Below are 14,943 nucleotides of genomic sequence, written 5' to 3' on the forward strand. Positions count from 1 at the left end.
TAGAAGATCAAGAAGAAACTAAACGTCAAACATCTGATTTCCACCATGTTGGTGTTGATTTCCACCATATATCAGACCTTGGCGATATAAAACCCGCTCAGCCGCATCTCGCAAATTTTCCAGGTTCCAGCATTTCTGGTTCAATTCGACGATTTCGTCCAATATGGTACAAAACGTGGGATTGGCTCGAGTATTCTGTTATGTTAGATGCTGCCTTTTGCTTCCCATGTCGGAAATATCCGTCAAGAAACTGATCCCTCATTTGTGCAGAATGGTTTCAGAGACTGGAAGCATGCAACCGAGAAAAATAAGGGAGTTTTTCGTCACTCCGATTCTGAAACTCATAGGCACGCTGCGGCTTGCTACTTGGAGCAACGGAAACGTGAAGACCTAGGGAAAACTGTCGTGAAGAAGGTGTGTAGTAATGTAACTATGAATAATAGGCACTATGTGAAAAGTGTGATGGAAGTGTGTTATTCAATTCTTGGCTGTGAATCAGTTGTCCTTTAGGCAGTGGTGCCCCCCCTCATATCCATGACGCATCCCCCTCAATTGTATATCCGTAGATGTTCTTCCATGAAAAAAAAAATCTTTTAGATTAATTTTTACACCCCATCAAACATATTTATATATAGTTTCAACCCGCCCAAATATTTCAATGACGCAGTTTGCGTCATAGCCCCCCTTTGTGGGCACCGCTGCTTTAGGGGAGATTCTGGGTGTGAGCAACTCGGAAAACAATCAAGTGCTTTGTTCTTAAATTTGTTTGAATTTAGTATTCGTAAAGATCCGAAATTAGCAGAAATTGTCAAAACTATCCCTGCCAATGCAACATACACTAGTCCGGATATTCAGAATGAGATAATTTATTTCATTGGAGAATCTGTTAAGAGGAAAATAGTAAATGAAGCAAACGAAAGTGTACATTTTGTTCATTACTTGCAGATGATACCAGAGACAAGCAACGAATCGAAGATTTGTCTGTCGCAATTAGGTACCTTGTGAATTGTAAAGTGCAAGAAAGATGCATAGATATATTGAAGTTGGACAAACAAGAAGCTGCCAGCATTAAGAACGCCATTTTAGATTGTTTAAGAAAAGTAGAATTCAAAACCGACACGATAAGTGCACAGTGCTACGATGGATCACCTATCATGAGTGGACAGAAAAATGGAGTACAAGCTCTTTTGTCTGAGAATTTGAAGAGGAACATTTTGTTTGTTTACTGTTTCAATCACCAATTACATTTAGTTATTTGTAGAGCCATTGGCACAATTTCTGAACTGAATGAGTTCTTTGATATTTGTCAACAACTATATTACTTTTTCAGAAAAGGATGCGTTGTAGCAGATTACGCAGGAAGGGGGTTAAAGCGATTGTTGGAACAACGTTGGACTGGACATCTTGACACAGTGACTGTAATTCATGACGACAGGTTTCACACAATAATCGCACTGATGGCAATTCAAACTTCTCGTGAAGAACACGCCTCAATGAAAGTTGAAGCTACTGGTTTACTACATCAGATCTTCACTAAGACTTTCTGTTTCCTTACTGAGCTCATGTTCAGGGTTCTTGGATATCTAAAACCGACAAACGCACTGCTACAAAGAAGAGATTTGGACATTGATGCCGCTATGAAGTTAATAGGATCGGTAACGGAACAGCTCAGGTCTTGCCGGCAAGACGAAGGAATATTTGAAAATATCCTTCACGATGCAATGAAGGCATATGCATAACACTTCGATTCAGCAACCATTGAAACGCAAATGCACACTCTCCAGTCGCTTAGCTGATTCGGTTGTTGATTTGAAAGGCATAAATTTGGAGAAGGGAAAGGAAGACGAGAAGGAGCTGAAAAGATTATTCTGCGAAGTTCTCGATATCTCCGTCGAAGAAATTCGGAGCAGATTCAGTGAGACAGGGACAGCTGTGATTGGTGCCATTCACCACTTACTGAGCGAGAAAAGAAGTGAAGAAAATTTGAAACCTCTGTGTGATGTAAAGTACAAAGACCTGCATTGCAAAGTGCTTCAGAATTTAAAGCAAGAAATAGATCTAGCAAATCGACTGATCAACAAGACATCATCTCTGGAAGAGCTCACAAAACAAATTGGAAAATATGGCGAGGCTTTTCCAGGCCTAAAGATGCTTACAGAAGCTGCTCTAATTATTCCGTCTTCTACGTCCACGGTCGAAAATTGCTTCTCACATCTGACAGCTCTCCTTCGACCTTAACATCTGTCTATGGGACATGAAAGAAAATCGGACCTCGTTCTCCTGGCTTACAACAAAGATATTCTGCGTGCACTAGATCTAGGCCAGCTTGTAATTGAATTTGCGAAGTGCTCACGTAAACTCCTTTTGATGTAATTACTAACATAAGAACTGTAAAAAATATTTATTTTACTTGTCAGGCTTGTTTCTTAATTTTTATACATAAAAATATTCCATAATCTACTTGTAATAAAAGTATTGTAGTTCCAAAATACTATAATTTAGATAACAGTTAATAAATGTTCCTAAAATAAATTATTATTCTTTTAGTACTACTTAGTGCATTAAAATATATATTGAATTATATACCATCATTTTAACGAAAAATGTTAATGATGATATTTGATAGTCGTGGATTTGGTATTGTAATATTATCACCATAATAAAGTGTTTCAACTTTCTTATAGATTCCATAAATAATAAATAAATATATATAAATGAACATAGACATTGACAACGACAAGCGCCGCAAGGAACAGAAACTATATATATATAGTAGGTATATATACATTATATATTAGAGAGAGAAAGGGTTTTTGTGGTCCCTCCCATTGCCCCCTCAGTATTCATCATTGCCCGCCCTAAGCAATCAGGCTGGCTACGGGCCTGGTCCAAAACAAAGGAGATAACTAGATAAGGGACAGAGGTTAAAAGGAATGTTCAGGTGGTGAGGTCAATGCATATGCATCCCACAGATTTCAGTGAATTAGATCTTGCTGAACTACAAGCAAAAACGAGTAAAGATATTTTATTCGGAACAGACTATTGCAACATACGGTATTCTGCAGCTGGTAATCCTGTTATCGAGAGACGTTTTGGTAGTAGTTTCACTTGTAGCAACTAGAGACCTGCACGGGCCGGGCTTGGGCGGGCCGACACTGATTTCTCTTCAGGTCGGGCCAGGCTGGGGCCGATTAATTGCAATTCTTTAATAATTATTGACATTCGTTAAACGATAATTAGAATAAAGGCAAACGTTGAAGAAGTGTGCCCGTGAAAAATGTTACAAAATGAAACTTCGAAAATTTGTCGGACCCGGGCCCGGCTTGGGCCAAGAATTTAAAGAAAAACATATCGGGCCGGGCCGGGCTCGGGCCGAAAATCTCCAAATCTTTTCGGGCCCGGGCTGGGCCGGGCCTACGTACATTCGGGCTGGATTGGGCTCGGGCCGAAACATTCGTCCCGTGCAGGTCTCTAGTAGCAACGACCCACTCACCGTTTGTCGACATATAGCAATATCACTGTGTAGGGGGACCACTACGGGGGCCAATAATTTGAGCAAGGGGGCCTGCCCCCCTTGGCCCTCCCTTAGCTTCGCCACTGGTCAGTTTCCAAATGCGTTCTCTTACTTTAACTGTAGTGTAGCACTTGTAATGTTTTGACAATTGTAAACATAAAATACCGGTTTCCTACCTGCGCAGAAACTATCTGCCAGTGAAAATTATCCTTGAAACCAATCACATATTACAAAATTATCATTTTTGTGACGGTGTATTGTAAATCAGTACCATAAAATTTACAAGTGGTATAAGAGCTTGGTTTATTTCAGTAAATTATTACAATCAGCAAATAATAATAACATAAAAAAATTTAACTGCGCTAGTGAGTAAATGTGAATTGCCATAATGATTTTGTCATATCTGTGACGTTGCAGCAGGGGAATTTATGGGAAGGATCTGTTACAGAAGACCTTGGATTGGAGTATTTCGCTTGTTGAATGCTACTAAGAGAAGTGGTAATCATAAGATGCAGCCGTGATATGAAAGTTTAATCAAATTTTATTGCTTTCAAATGTAAATTCGTTTGAACGAGCAAAATACGGAAGCTGGAACTAATTTTTGTATGTTGTAAGTACATACATCACGTTTTTTGGTGCCAGACCCACCTTCCAAGTTGTGTGCAGCAGAAAGAGACGATACGTAATTCTAAACACTAGTTTCATTTATTAGTTTAATAGTACTTACTGGATTTTCATAAACTGTTGAAACACATATGCTAGAGCAAACCGAACTAGTTTGCTAGAAAATCAGAAAACGAATGATTTGTTATATACACCGCGCAAAAGGATCATTTTAAGAGAAAACTGTTAATGGTAGTGATCTGTTAACCTTTTTTAATCTGTATATACACTAATGGTTCCACAGTTTCGCTAGTATGAGATATGATGAAGGAAAAAAGATTGTTTATTTATGAGGTCACTGTTCGGCCAGATTGAAAATATCCAAGCACTATATTACGGCTACAAACTATTGTTTTCTTGTGAAGCTTGTTTCTTGGCCCATTTAAGAACACTTACTACATTTTTTTTTTTTTTTTTAAAGAAACTATTCACTGTACACGCTTACAATAGGTTGAGGTATATATTATGTACGCAGCTTATGCCGTAACGTTAAAATTCTTTTGTCAAAACTTTCTGCAAAATATGTGCACTAAAGGACTGATAGTACTCCTTCCACTTGCTTTAGGTGAAGTTGACAGGACCATCATTAGTGCTGCTAGCGGGGTATTTGGTGTGGAGATATAGCGTCTTCTGAGAATGGATGAGAAGTAATTTCGCCACCCGGACTGTCGACCTAAGTGCAAGGTTTTAAAACGCATTTTTTATTAAATTCAACTTATACTAATGTAATTACGTTTCCGTAGTCTTATCTTTGATCCATTTCTTCTTTAGAATTCCTCCTTACGAATATTTAAACTAAAATTGCAACTCTTTCTTTGATTATGATATGTATAAGCCAATGCAAAACACATGGGTTCTGTTTAGCAGAAGGGGTCCAGAAGCACGTAAAAAACAAAATTTACAGGAGAAATGGATGACGGAAGTACTTACGACCTAACATAACATAACCAAATGTAACCTAAGCTCACCTGAACTAAACATATTAGTAGAAATAAGCGAAATTCTACCATTTTTTTGGAAGATTGCGCTGCAAAATAACCTAACCTAACCTTAACTAATCTAATATGTACCAGGGTTGGCTGGTTTAAACCAGCTGGTTTTTTCAAAAAAACCGACTGGTTCAAACCAAAAAGCGAAAAATGTTCGTAAAAGTGTAAGTATTCGTAAAGTCTTGATGGACACATTTGTGGGTTATCACGTTTTACTCCCGTATATTATTCGCGTTATATTCAGACCTAATATCCTCATTCATTACTCAAAGGGATTATACTACAAAAGCATTTTTTTTGTATAAGTTTATTTATGTTTCGTATGTAATTTTTTTATAGTTTATTATTATTATTATGCAGTTGCGATCAAAGAAAAATTCTAAATATTGTTTCGTTCTAATAATGTTTACTATTGATAAAATACATCGAAATGCCGTACTTTTGGGGGGGAAGGGGCGTCATACAAACCGCACGAGAGGCATTTTTGAAATCAGAAGTATCTGGTATCTATTTATGTATAAATGGGTCAAAGTGGACTCAAATAATTCGTATTTTTATTCACTCTTCGTACTGATACGCAAATTAAATCGTTGTATTTCTATAACTTTGAATAATAAATGTCGTAGTGAACTAACTTGGACAATAGTTCTTTGTACTCTCCAGTTTTGAAGTTGTCCATATGTAAATCTGTATAATGGTTTCACTTGTGCAACTATTTATCTTTTTGTCCTTCTGAAATGACTCTTGACAATTATATTAACTAGTATGTAAAGATCAGTACAACGTATTTTTATCAGGAGTCCTTCGTGAGTAGTCGGCAGACGTATCGCAGTTGTGGCCAATTAGTCCCGGTTTCGAGTCCGAATGAAGGACAGTTTCCCCCAGATGTAAGCCGAGAAGCGGTTGGATTCCGCTTTAAGCGTATGTGACCCGTTCCAACATAACCCGGTTGTTGCATAATAACACCAAGGAGAAACAAACTTATTTCTGTCCATAGCATATACATAGAGCAAATTATTTAAACCAAAAAAACCTGGCTTTAACAAAAAAAAAAAAAAAAAAAAGTTTAAACTTTAAAAAAAAACTGTTTTTTTTTTTAAAAAAAATTTAAACCATGGTTTTTGCCAACCCTGTTATGTACAAAAATGACCGAAATTATAACATTTTTTAGAAAGAATTGCTGGACCCCTTCTGCTAAACATTAGCCAAAAACATATTGTAAGTTCCGTATGTAACTCATGTATTTGGAAATCTCCAGAAGTAAATAGTGCCCATAGTACGGTACGGGCGTAAGTATGTCATGCTTGACCCGTCCAGTCAACAACGACTGTGTCAGTCTGTTGCCCAATGGTACCTCATATTTCTAAGGAACAAATTTCTGTAGGCGACTGGTATCAGTAGTAAGTAGTACAGCTGTTTATGTTTACAAGTGAAGAGTTTGTGGTGGAAATTCATTGTAAGTGCTAAACGACGTTAAAATAAGTAAGCACATATGAAAAAGGACTATATTAGTTACCTTTGCGGGGAATGTTTAGATGAAGGGGGCCAGATGTAGTAAAATAAATTTACAGGAGAAGGCATTTACACCGAAGTTGGTCGTCCACCTGGTTTTCGACAAAAACTATAATAAAAGCCACTAAAATTTAAAAATTAGCCTACTAATTACTTTGTTTGCTCATTCATGAGGGAATATGAGTACAGTGATGCAAGTGGTTACTGGTAACCTAATCTACTATTAACAGAAATTAGCGAAATTGTAACATTTCTTTCGAAAAAAAAAGCTAGACCCCTTCAATTAAACTATTTTCTGCCGCGTAATATTTCTGCACAGTGTACAATAGCTGTATTTTAATTTACAAGTTTTATAGGCATTTATATTACGGCGCAAACAAACATTAAGTACTTGTAAATGCAACGTACAAATACTAACTTAACGTATCCTATTAATTTAACGTTCTACGGATGTAATATAACCTACTTTACGATCCATAATCATAAAGCTGTACGACAGGTAGACATCTAGTAACATTGAATACATTGTGTTTCCATTATTGCGCCCTTTTGTCGTGGGAGACCGGGTTCAATTCCCGGCGAGAGCTCATGTGGTTCGTATTCCACATTAATCAGTCGGTCCATGTGTCATATAGTCTCGCTGCTGAAAAGGGACGTTAAACTCAAAATCAACTCAACTCATTTCCATTATCTACACTCGCGAGCATACTTTCAGTTCTTCACCCTGCTGTTCAACGGACACATCCCCGCGCGGGTTGACCAGCTTCGCCTTGCCGTGAATAAATTAGATAGCATTCATGCATTTTAGTGATCACCTAGCACATGCAGGTTTGTGTTTTTTGCAGTGTAGCTTCTATAGCATATGTCAAATGTATTTAAACGCAATTCTTGTAAGAATTGAAAGTTTTGAACACTTCTTTCTGGTAGACCCTTATACTTCGTCTGTGCCAGGCGGGGTATTTTTATGTTCCCAGTTCAAATGTTTTGGGAAACAATGAAAAGAAAATTAGTGAAAATCGTAATTTTTCAACGGTTATTTCGAGTGGTGTTTTTGAACTTAACCTGTGAGGAAAAAGTAAGTTATAGTACAGATGAACTTATTTATTTATTTTATTTAGTTATTGAACAAATTCCCAGATACAGCATAACTTTGCCATTTTACACAGAGAAATGTTAACAAAAGAAAGAAAAAAAGACAACAATAACAACAACATAGAACAATGTCAAAAAAGAGTGTAAAAGTAATATTATTCCGTTAAAACTCGTTTAATTGCTCTATCAAACACCGGGTAGCTCGAAAAAATGTCCACATTAGTTGTTACTTGATTATAACAGTTTGGTATTCTGTAAAAAAGAGACCTCTGTATAATTGCCAACCTACGGCGGACAAGATGGAATATGTGGGTATTTCGGGTGATGCGGGAAGGGACACGTAAGGATAGCTCGTGAAGTAATATTTCCGATCGTAAGTCTCCATTCACTATTTTACGAAGATATTTCAGGTCAAAGATTCCGGAGTCTGGATATTCAGATGTCGCAGGAGTTCCTTCTTAGATAATATTCGAAGTGCAGGAACACGGAAACGGACTATAGCGATAAAGAAATTAAGAATAGAATCAAGTCTGCAGAGATGTGTAGGTGCTGCCATGGCCCATATGGGAGAGCAGTATTCGATCTTGGGCGCTATTAAAGTTTTATAATAAGTTGATAATGAAACAGTGCGTAGTTCATTGAATCGATAAAGAAGTCCCAACATGCGCATTGAATTCTTAAGTATTGAGGAGATGTGAGTTTTGAATCAAAGATGACACCAAGATCATTATGACTAGCAGAATGTGTGATAGGGGAATCATTGACATGGTATGTGGAAGGAACAGGAGACTTTTCCAAAGTAATAGTAATACTGTCACATTTCTTATTGTTGAGTTTCAAGTGCCACATTTCACACCAGCCTATAAGGTAATTTATGTCTTCCTGTAGAGCAATTGTGTCATGGAGACACGGATGGAGAGGCCACTAGGTTGAGCTGATAAGTGCGTGTAGAGATCATCCATAAACAGGACAAATAGCAGAGGCCCAAGTACACTTCTCTGAGGCACCTCTGAGACCACGTGTTGGGGGTTAGAAGTCGCCCCTGAAAGAAGAACCCTCTGTTTACGGTCCTTCAAGTAGCTGGTGATTAAAGAGAGAAATTTGCCATGTACATTAAATCTATTGAAGAATTTATGAAGAAGATGAATGTGAATGAATCAAAGGCCTTTGAGAGATCAAAGTAGATAACATCTAATTGAGTATTGTTATTCATACATTTGACTGCACAGGAAAAAAGAGTACTTTGGTTTGTGAGACTTGAGCTTCTCGGTAGAAAGTCGTGCTGAGAACTGTGGATGTAAGGTGAGGTGAATTTAAGTAGCCTGTCTTTGATTATTTTTGTCGCAGATAATTGATATTACAGAAAGAGGAGATATTGGCCTATAGGAGTATACATGATCTTTAAGTCCTGATTTATATATTGGGGTCATGTGAGATAGTTTCCAACTGGTGGGATAATACCCTTCCTTGAAACATCTATTGAATAAGATAGATAGAGGGACCGTAATAACTGAAGCAGTTTTGTTGAGAAAGAGAGACCAATGTTATCAGGTCCAAGTGATCTATGTGGAGATAACGATTGCAAGAGAGTCAGAAATTCGCCCGGGGTGGTAGAGAGGTTGTATAAGGTGTCCGAACAGATGGGGCGGAGAGGGGGAAGATGGGTTGTAGAGGGAAGAGAAGTAAATGTTTTGCAGAATTAGTTATTGAAGAGGTCGGGTCGTTGATTATCACTTGCTTCAGCATTTTCATCTTGAACGGTTGCCGGTATGCCCGAAGATTTTGATTTAGATTTAGTTACAGACCAAAAGAGTTTAGGGTTGCTAACAGTAAAATCACCAATTGAGTCCATGTATTCAAAATACTTACGCCGCTGTACCTTGTTGGCAAGGCTTCTAATTTTAGCGAAGTTTTTGTATGTGTAGTCACTCGGATGTGATTTCCATAGAGTCCAGGCTAGCCTTTTGTTTTTAAGAAGTTCACGGTTCATTGTCGTACCAGAACGAAAGCTGTTCGTTTTTGATGCTTTCACCGGCACAAACTCCTTTATGGTTGACCCCATAGCAGAATATGCCGCGATCTGCGATGTGATCGCAAAAAAATTGCCACACCTGTGCAGAAAAATTGCCAGAGGAAAAAAATAGCCACCAGGAAAGTATAAAAACATGCCTGCTATGTGTAGGTGTCTTAAATGCACGAACGATTCTCATAAATATAGTATGTCTTTTATGTCGCGTAAAGCGTTATTTTTAACAATCACAAGTGTTTCTTCTTCAGAAAATTTGCTCTTGGGTTTTCTCGTGGTTCTTCCGTTTCCTCCCACTTTCTTCATTCCACCATTTCATTAATTTCTCATAATTACCGTCTCCTTTAGCGTAACCGGCATAACCGTGGGACGTAAAACTTAAAGATTTGATTTCATGAGTACCATGTTAACCTCAAGTGGCCGGCATAAGTGTGCCAAATGTCAACCTGGGCCAAGAATGGGCCTGGAGCCTACAATGATTTTCGTGTGACCATGTCGGAGAGACACCTGGGGTGCTAATGTGGCAACTTGCCAACTTGTCAATATTGGTGAAATAAGGTGTAAGAAATATTTAACTATTATCAGGGTTTGAAAAAACCCGGGTATTTTTTTAAAAAACCAACCCACCTGGGTCCATATGGGTTTTTCGGGTTTTATTGGTTTTTTCGAAATATTTCAATGTCTTTGGGGTAAAAGTGTTAAAATGTGATTTATATTTTAAGATTGTCATTGTCGCAACTTGCAACAATTCTCTGTTCATTACTGTTTTGAATATGTGGCCACCATTTTGAAATTTTATATTGAATCACCGAGAAAATCTATACAGCAAATTTAGAATGTCACTTGCTTCCACCCTCAAAATTTCAACTTAAAAGTCCGAAAATTGCACCCTGTAGCGTGGATACACGCTAGTTGAAAAATGGCCGCCATTTTGAAATTTTACGCATGATCACCGCCAAAATACATATACAGCTAATTTAGTGTCTCGTGCTTCTCTCTGAAAATGTGTTTTTAAAAGACCGAAAATGGCGCTTTGTAGCGTGGATACCCGCTATTTTGAAAAAAAAAAAAAAAATGTCGGCATTTTGAAATTTTACGTTGGTATGCCGCCAAAATCTATGAAGGAAATTTAGTGTATCTCGTGCTTATACCCGGAGAATTTAAACTTAGGAAAACGAAAGTTGTACCCTGTAATGTGTGTGTGGTAGTGGCAGACAAACGAACAAATGTAGATCGAATCATTTCAGGAGCCTCAGTAACGTTTGTTAAATACAGTATGAATACCAAATATATTAATTTAAAACAAAGATATAATTCACGTATTATTAAATAAATGTTTCAAAATATCTTATATGGCAAATATTTTCCATCGTAAAGTAAATGGTTTTATTGTTGAAGTTCACTTCCGATATTTTGCGCGTTCAATTACGGAAATTTCCCTAGCACTAACAAGACGGTTCTTTCTCGAAAATGAATTTAAAACAATTAACAAAGAAATAATTCCTGTTTTATAAGGTAAATGTCTTAACTGAAATTAAATATCTTCCAGCTTAATATAAATAGTTTTATTGTTGAAGTATTCACTTCCAATGCTTTGTGCATTCAGTTGCGGGAATTTCCCGAGCACTTTTCTCATAACGGGTTTTCCACGAAAATGTAACTTCCATTACTGTACATCGACACTTCCACTAGTATGGAAGTTTAAATTCAGCACCTGAAATAGTAGGGTTACATAGTCTTCGGAACTCGAGCGTTAAGCTTCTTAAATCTGATAATTTTTACGCTGTTGCTGGTGTTGATTCTCCAGAATGCTTATTTAAAGAGTAGCAACTGATGACTGAACTAAACTGCTGTTGTTGGAAAACAAAATTTTACTGAAGATTACGTGTGTTACCATCTAATATATGAAATAATACTATTAGCTTGTAATGTATTTACATATTTACTGGTGGTACAGGCACCAATGGCCTTAAACTCGTCAAATGTATAAGGGATGCCTCAGCGCGTCGCCGAGCACACTATTCACGGAAAGTATTTTGCATATTTTACTTCAAATAGGCTATAAACACAATCCATACACTAATTTCTTCTTATAATTATCTCAAGCTAAGGTAAGCTTTTTTATTCATTCAGTGCATTTAGAACTTTATATAGGTCTAACATTGAATGTTGTTGTATACTCTACAGGGTTTGAAAAAAGCCCAACCCACCTGGGCCCATGTGGGTTTTTTCGGGTATTTTCGGGTTTAATTGGGTTTTTTCGGGTTTAATCGGGTTTTTTCGAAATATTTCAATGTCTTTGGGGTAAAAGTGTTAAAATGCGATTTATATTTCAAGATTGTCATTGTCACAACTTGCAACAATTTTCTACTCGCTGCTGTTTTGAAAAGAATGGCGGCCATTTTGAAATTTTACATTCAATCTCCGAGAAAATCAATACAGCACATTTAGCATATCTCGTGCTTCCGCCGTCAAAATTTCAACTTAAAAGACTGAAAATTCGTAGCGTGGATACTCACTGATTTGAAAAAATAGCCGCCATTTTGATATTTTACGTTGGTATGCCGCCGAAATCTATACAAGAAATTTACAGTGTCTCGTGTTTGTACTCTGAAAATTTTAACTTAAAACGCCGAAAGTTGTACTCTGTAGTGTGTGTGGTAGAGGCAGACAAACGAGTTGAGTTGGTGTTTAACGTCCCTTTCAGCAGCGAGGCTATATGAGATGGGACCTACTGATTAAGGTGGAATCCAAACCACATGAGCTCCCTCCGGGAAGCAAACCCGGGTCCCACGCCGAAGACGCGTACATTAACCGCATGGCCTGAAGGAGCTCGGCAGACAAACGAACAAATGTAGATCAAGTCATCCTGAAGCCTGACTGACGTTCGCCAAATATGAATACCAAAAGGGGTCTATGAATTTAAAACAAAGATACAATTCATGTTGTATGAAATAAATAAATGTTTTAAAATGTGTTATATGAAATTAACATCTTACAGCGTAAATAAACCTCCCATATTTTCTCCATGAGAATACGGGACACCTCAAATTCCCCTCCCCCACCCTCAACTTTCCAACACAATGCAATGAACTGTAGTTTGGTTATGAACAAAAGTATAATAGGCCGCGGTGGCTCAGTGGTAGAGCGTTCACCTCTAGTGCATGGGGTTCTTAGTTCGATCCTAGCTCGCGCCAAGTGAGCTTTGTGGTGGACAAACACCTTGTGTGTGGGTTTTCTCGGGATTCTCACGTTTCCTCCCACTTTCTTCATTCCGTCATTTCATTCATTTCTCATCATAATCGTCACCTTGAGCATAGCAGGCTTAACCGTGAGACTAAAACTAAAAGATTTCATTTCATTTTTTTTTTTTTTTTTTCAATAATATAATAGGCGAAAGTTCACTAAGTAGCAGCTGCTTTTCTCTGTTCGTACCCTGCAATTAATTGTACAGACTGAAGATTCTTAAAAACTTAAGATGTGCTATAAAAATGCTTTACAGGAAAACAATACGCGAATTATTTAAATCAGTGGTACAATCTACCTTCAATATTCTTCGCGCGTTTAGCAATATTTATTTACATGGCTGTATTTGCCAAAATTAGGTTCGTCAGTTTAATCTGATGAAAAGCTGATTTTTCTCCTTGTGTCGTGTGTAATTGTCAGGACCATATTTACATTTTTCTAAGACCTGGAACAAAGCACAATTCTGTGCCCCTAGCCTCTGAAAAGGATTATAATTCTTGTCATCTTATCTAATGTGTTGCTGGAGAAAAGTTCAGTCATCTTCCCTGTGTTTGTAAATGTAAAAACACTCAAAGCCATCCTTTTTTTCGAGTTCCATCAACTGCAATGGAAAAAGTAGCATTGCAAGTTTCGCTCGCTAACAAGTCAAACAGGATGGTGTAATAACTTCCTCGAAACCGTTGCATGCAACAGCGTACTGTTCATTCACTAATTACAGGATTCCCAGCGAATGTCAGAATTTGTTGTTTCACTTTTCGAATAAGCTGATATTGATATCAGAAATGGAACGGAGTTAAAATACGGGACATTTCCCTGTCCCGACTAAATTTACAGAGACGCGGGACTGTCCAGTTTTTTACGGGACGTATGGCAGGTTTAAGCGTAAAATAAATAGTTTTATTGTTGAAGTATTCATTTCCGATCCTTCTGCGTTTAATTCGGGAATTTCCCGAGCACTTCTTTCACGGCGTATACATAAAATTTTCCAATAGTACGGAAATTTGAACTCAGCACTTGAAATATTAAGCGTTACATAGTCTTCGGAACCCCGAGCATTAAGCCTCTTAAATTTGACAAGAATTTTTACGCTATTGATGGTGTTGATTCTACAGAATGCTTATTTAAAGAGTAGCAACAAATGACTGAACTAAATTGTTATTGTTGGAAAACCAAATTTTCGTTGAAGAGACTTCTGTTTTACATCAAAGGAAGAAATAATACTAATAGTTTTACTAATGTATTTACATATGTACTATTAGTACTGGCACCTATGACCTTAAACCCGTCAAACGTATGAGTGATAATGTCCTTCGGTGTCGCCAAGTCGACGAGCACACTATTCACGGAAAATATTTTCTAAAGTACAAAATTGCTTATTTTACTTCAAATAGGCTATAAGCATAATCCATACATTAATTTGTTGTATAACTATCTCAAGCTAAGGTAAGTTTTTTTTTTTATCATTTAGTGCATTCAGAACTTTATAAAGGTCTTATGTTGAATGTTGTTGTATACCTTAACGTGAAAGCCCCTAATTCGCATAAGGAAAGTGTAAAATCTGATAAAAATCACTCACAATGTGATCACCTTAGTTGTACCAATAATATACTAACAAATAGGTCAAAAACTCAGGTGGGTTTTAAAGTGTTTTTTTTCAGGTGGGTCCAACCCGAAAAAACCCACCGGGTTTTTTCGGGCTGGGCCCACTTGGGCAAACCCTGATACTCTAACATGAAAGCATCTAATTCGCCCAAGGGAAGTCCAAAATCTGATAAAAGTCATTTTCAATGTGATCACCTTAGTTGTACCGATAATATACTACCAAAAAGCTCAAAAGTCCAGGTGGGTTTTAAAGTGGGTTTTTTCAGGTGGGTCCAACCCGAAAAAAGCCGGTGGGTTTT

The 14,943-nt window shown here is 37.4% G+C and overlaps 2 protein-coding genes across 7 annotated transcripts in view; both read left to right on the forward strand.

The window, feature by feature from the left end:
- The first annotated feature begins 207 nt into the window (after positions 1 to 207).
- Positions 208 to 2,238, forward strand: LOC145692385 (uncharacterized). The gene is made up of 3 exons (XM_081767683.1): positions 208 to 421; positions 946 to 1,655; positions 1,753 to 2,238. Exons 1-3 carry the CDS (start codon positions 208 to 210, stop codon positions 2,236 to 2,238), a joined length of 1,410 nt encoding a protein of 469 aa, XP_081623809.1.
- A 1,665-nt stretch (positions 2,239 to 3,903) lies between these two features.
- The window catches only part of Mo25 (calcium binding protein Mo25), a 201,628-nt gene continuing 190,588 nt past the window's right edge, over positions 3,904 to 14,943 (forward strand). The window contains exons 1-2 of one of the 6 annotated variants that reach the window (XR_014132748.1): positions 3,904 to 4,124; positions 4,743 to 4,861. The gene's annotated coding sequence lies outside the window, so the exon portion shown is untranslated. The remainder of the gene's footprint in view (positions 4,125 to 4,742; positions 4,862 to 14,943) is intronic. The other 5 variants (XR_014132749.1, XM_081769268.1, XM_081769266.1 and 2 more) reach the window with 5 other exon arrangements.

This window comes from Thermobia domestica, chromosome 8 (genome assembly GCF_964235325.1).
Source record: "Thermobia domestica chromosome 8, izTheDome1.hap1.1, whole genome shotgun sequence".
In the NCBI taxonomy this organism is placed as follows: Eukaryota; Metazoa; Arthropoda; class Insecta; order Zygentoma; family Lepismatidae; genus Thermobia; species Thermobia domestica.

Excerpts from the sequence above, each read along its gene's own strand:
- LOC145692385 (XM_081767683.1), top strand. The coding sequence starts at position 208 with ATGCTGCCTTTTGCTTCCCATGTCGGAAATATCCGTCAAGAAACTGAT. Across the intron at positions 422-945 it reads TGTCGTGAAGAAGGTGTGTA|ATGATACCAGAGACAAGCAA; the intron begins GTAATGTAACTA and ends CATTACTTGCAG. Across the intron at positions 1,656-1,752 it reads CTATGAAGTTAATAGGATCG|CAACCATTGAAACGCAAATG; the intron begins GTAACGGAACAG and ends ACTTCGATTCAG.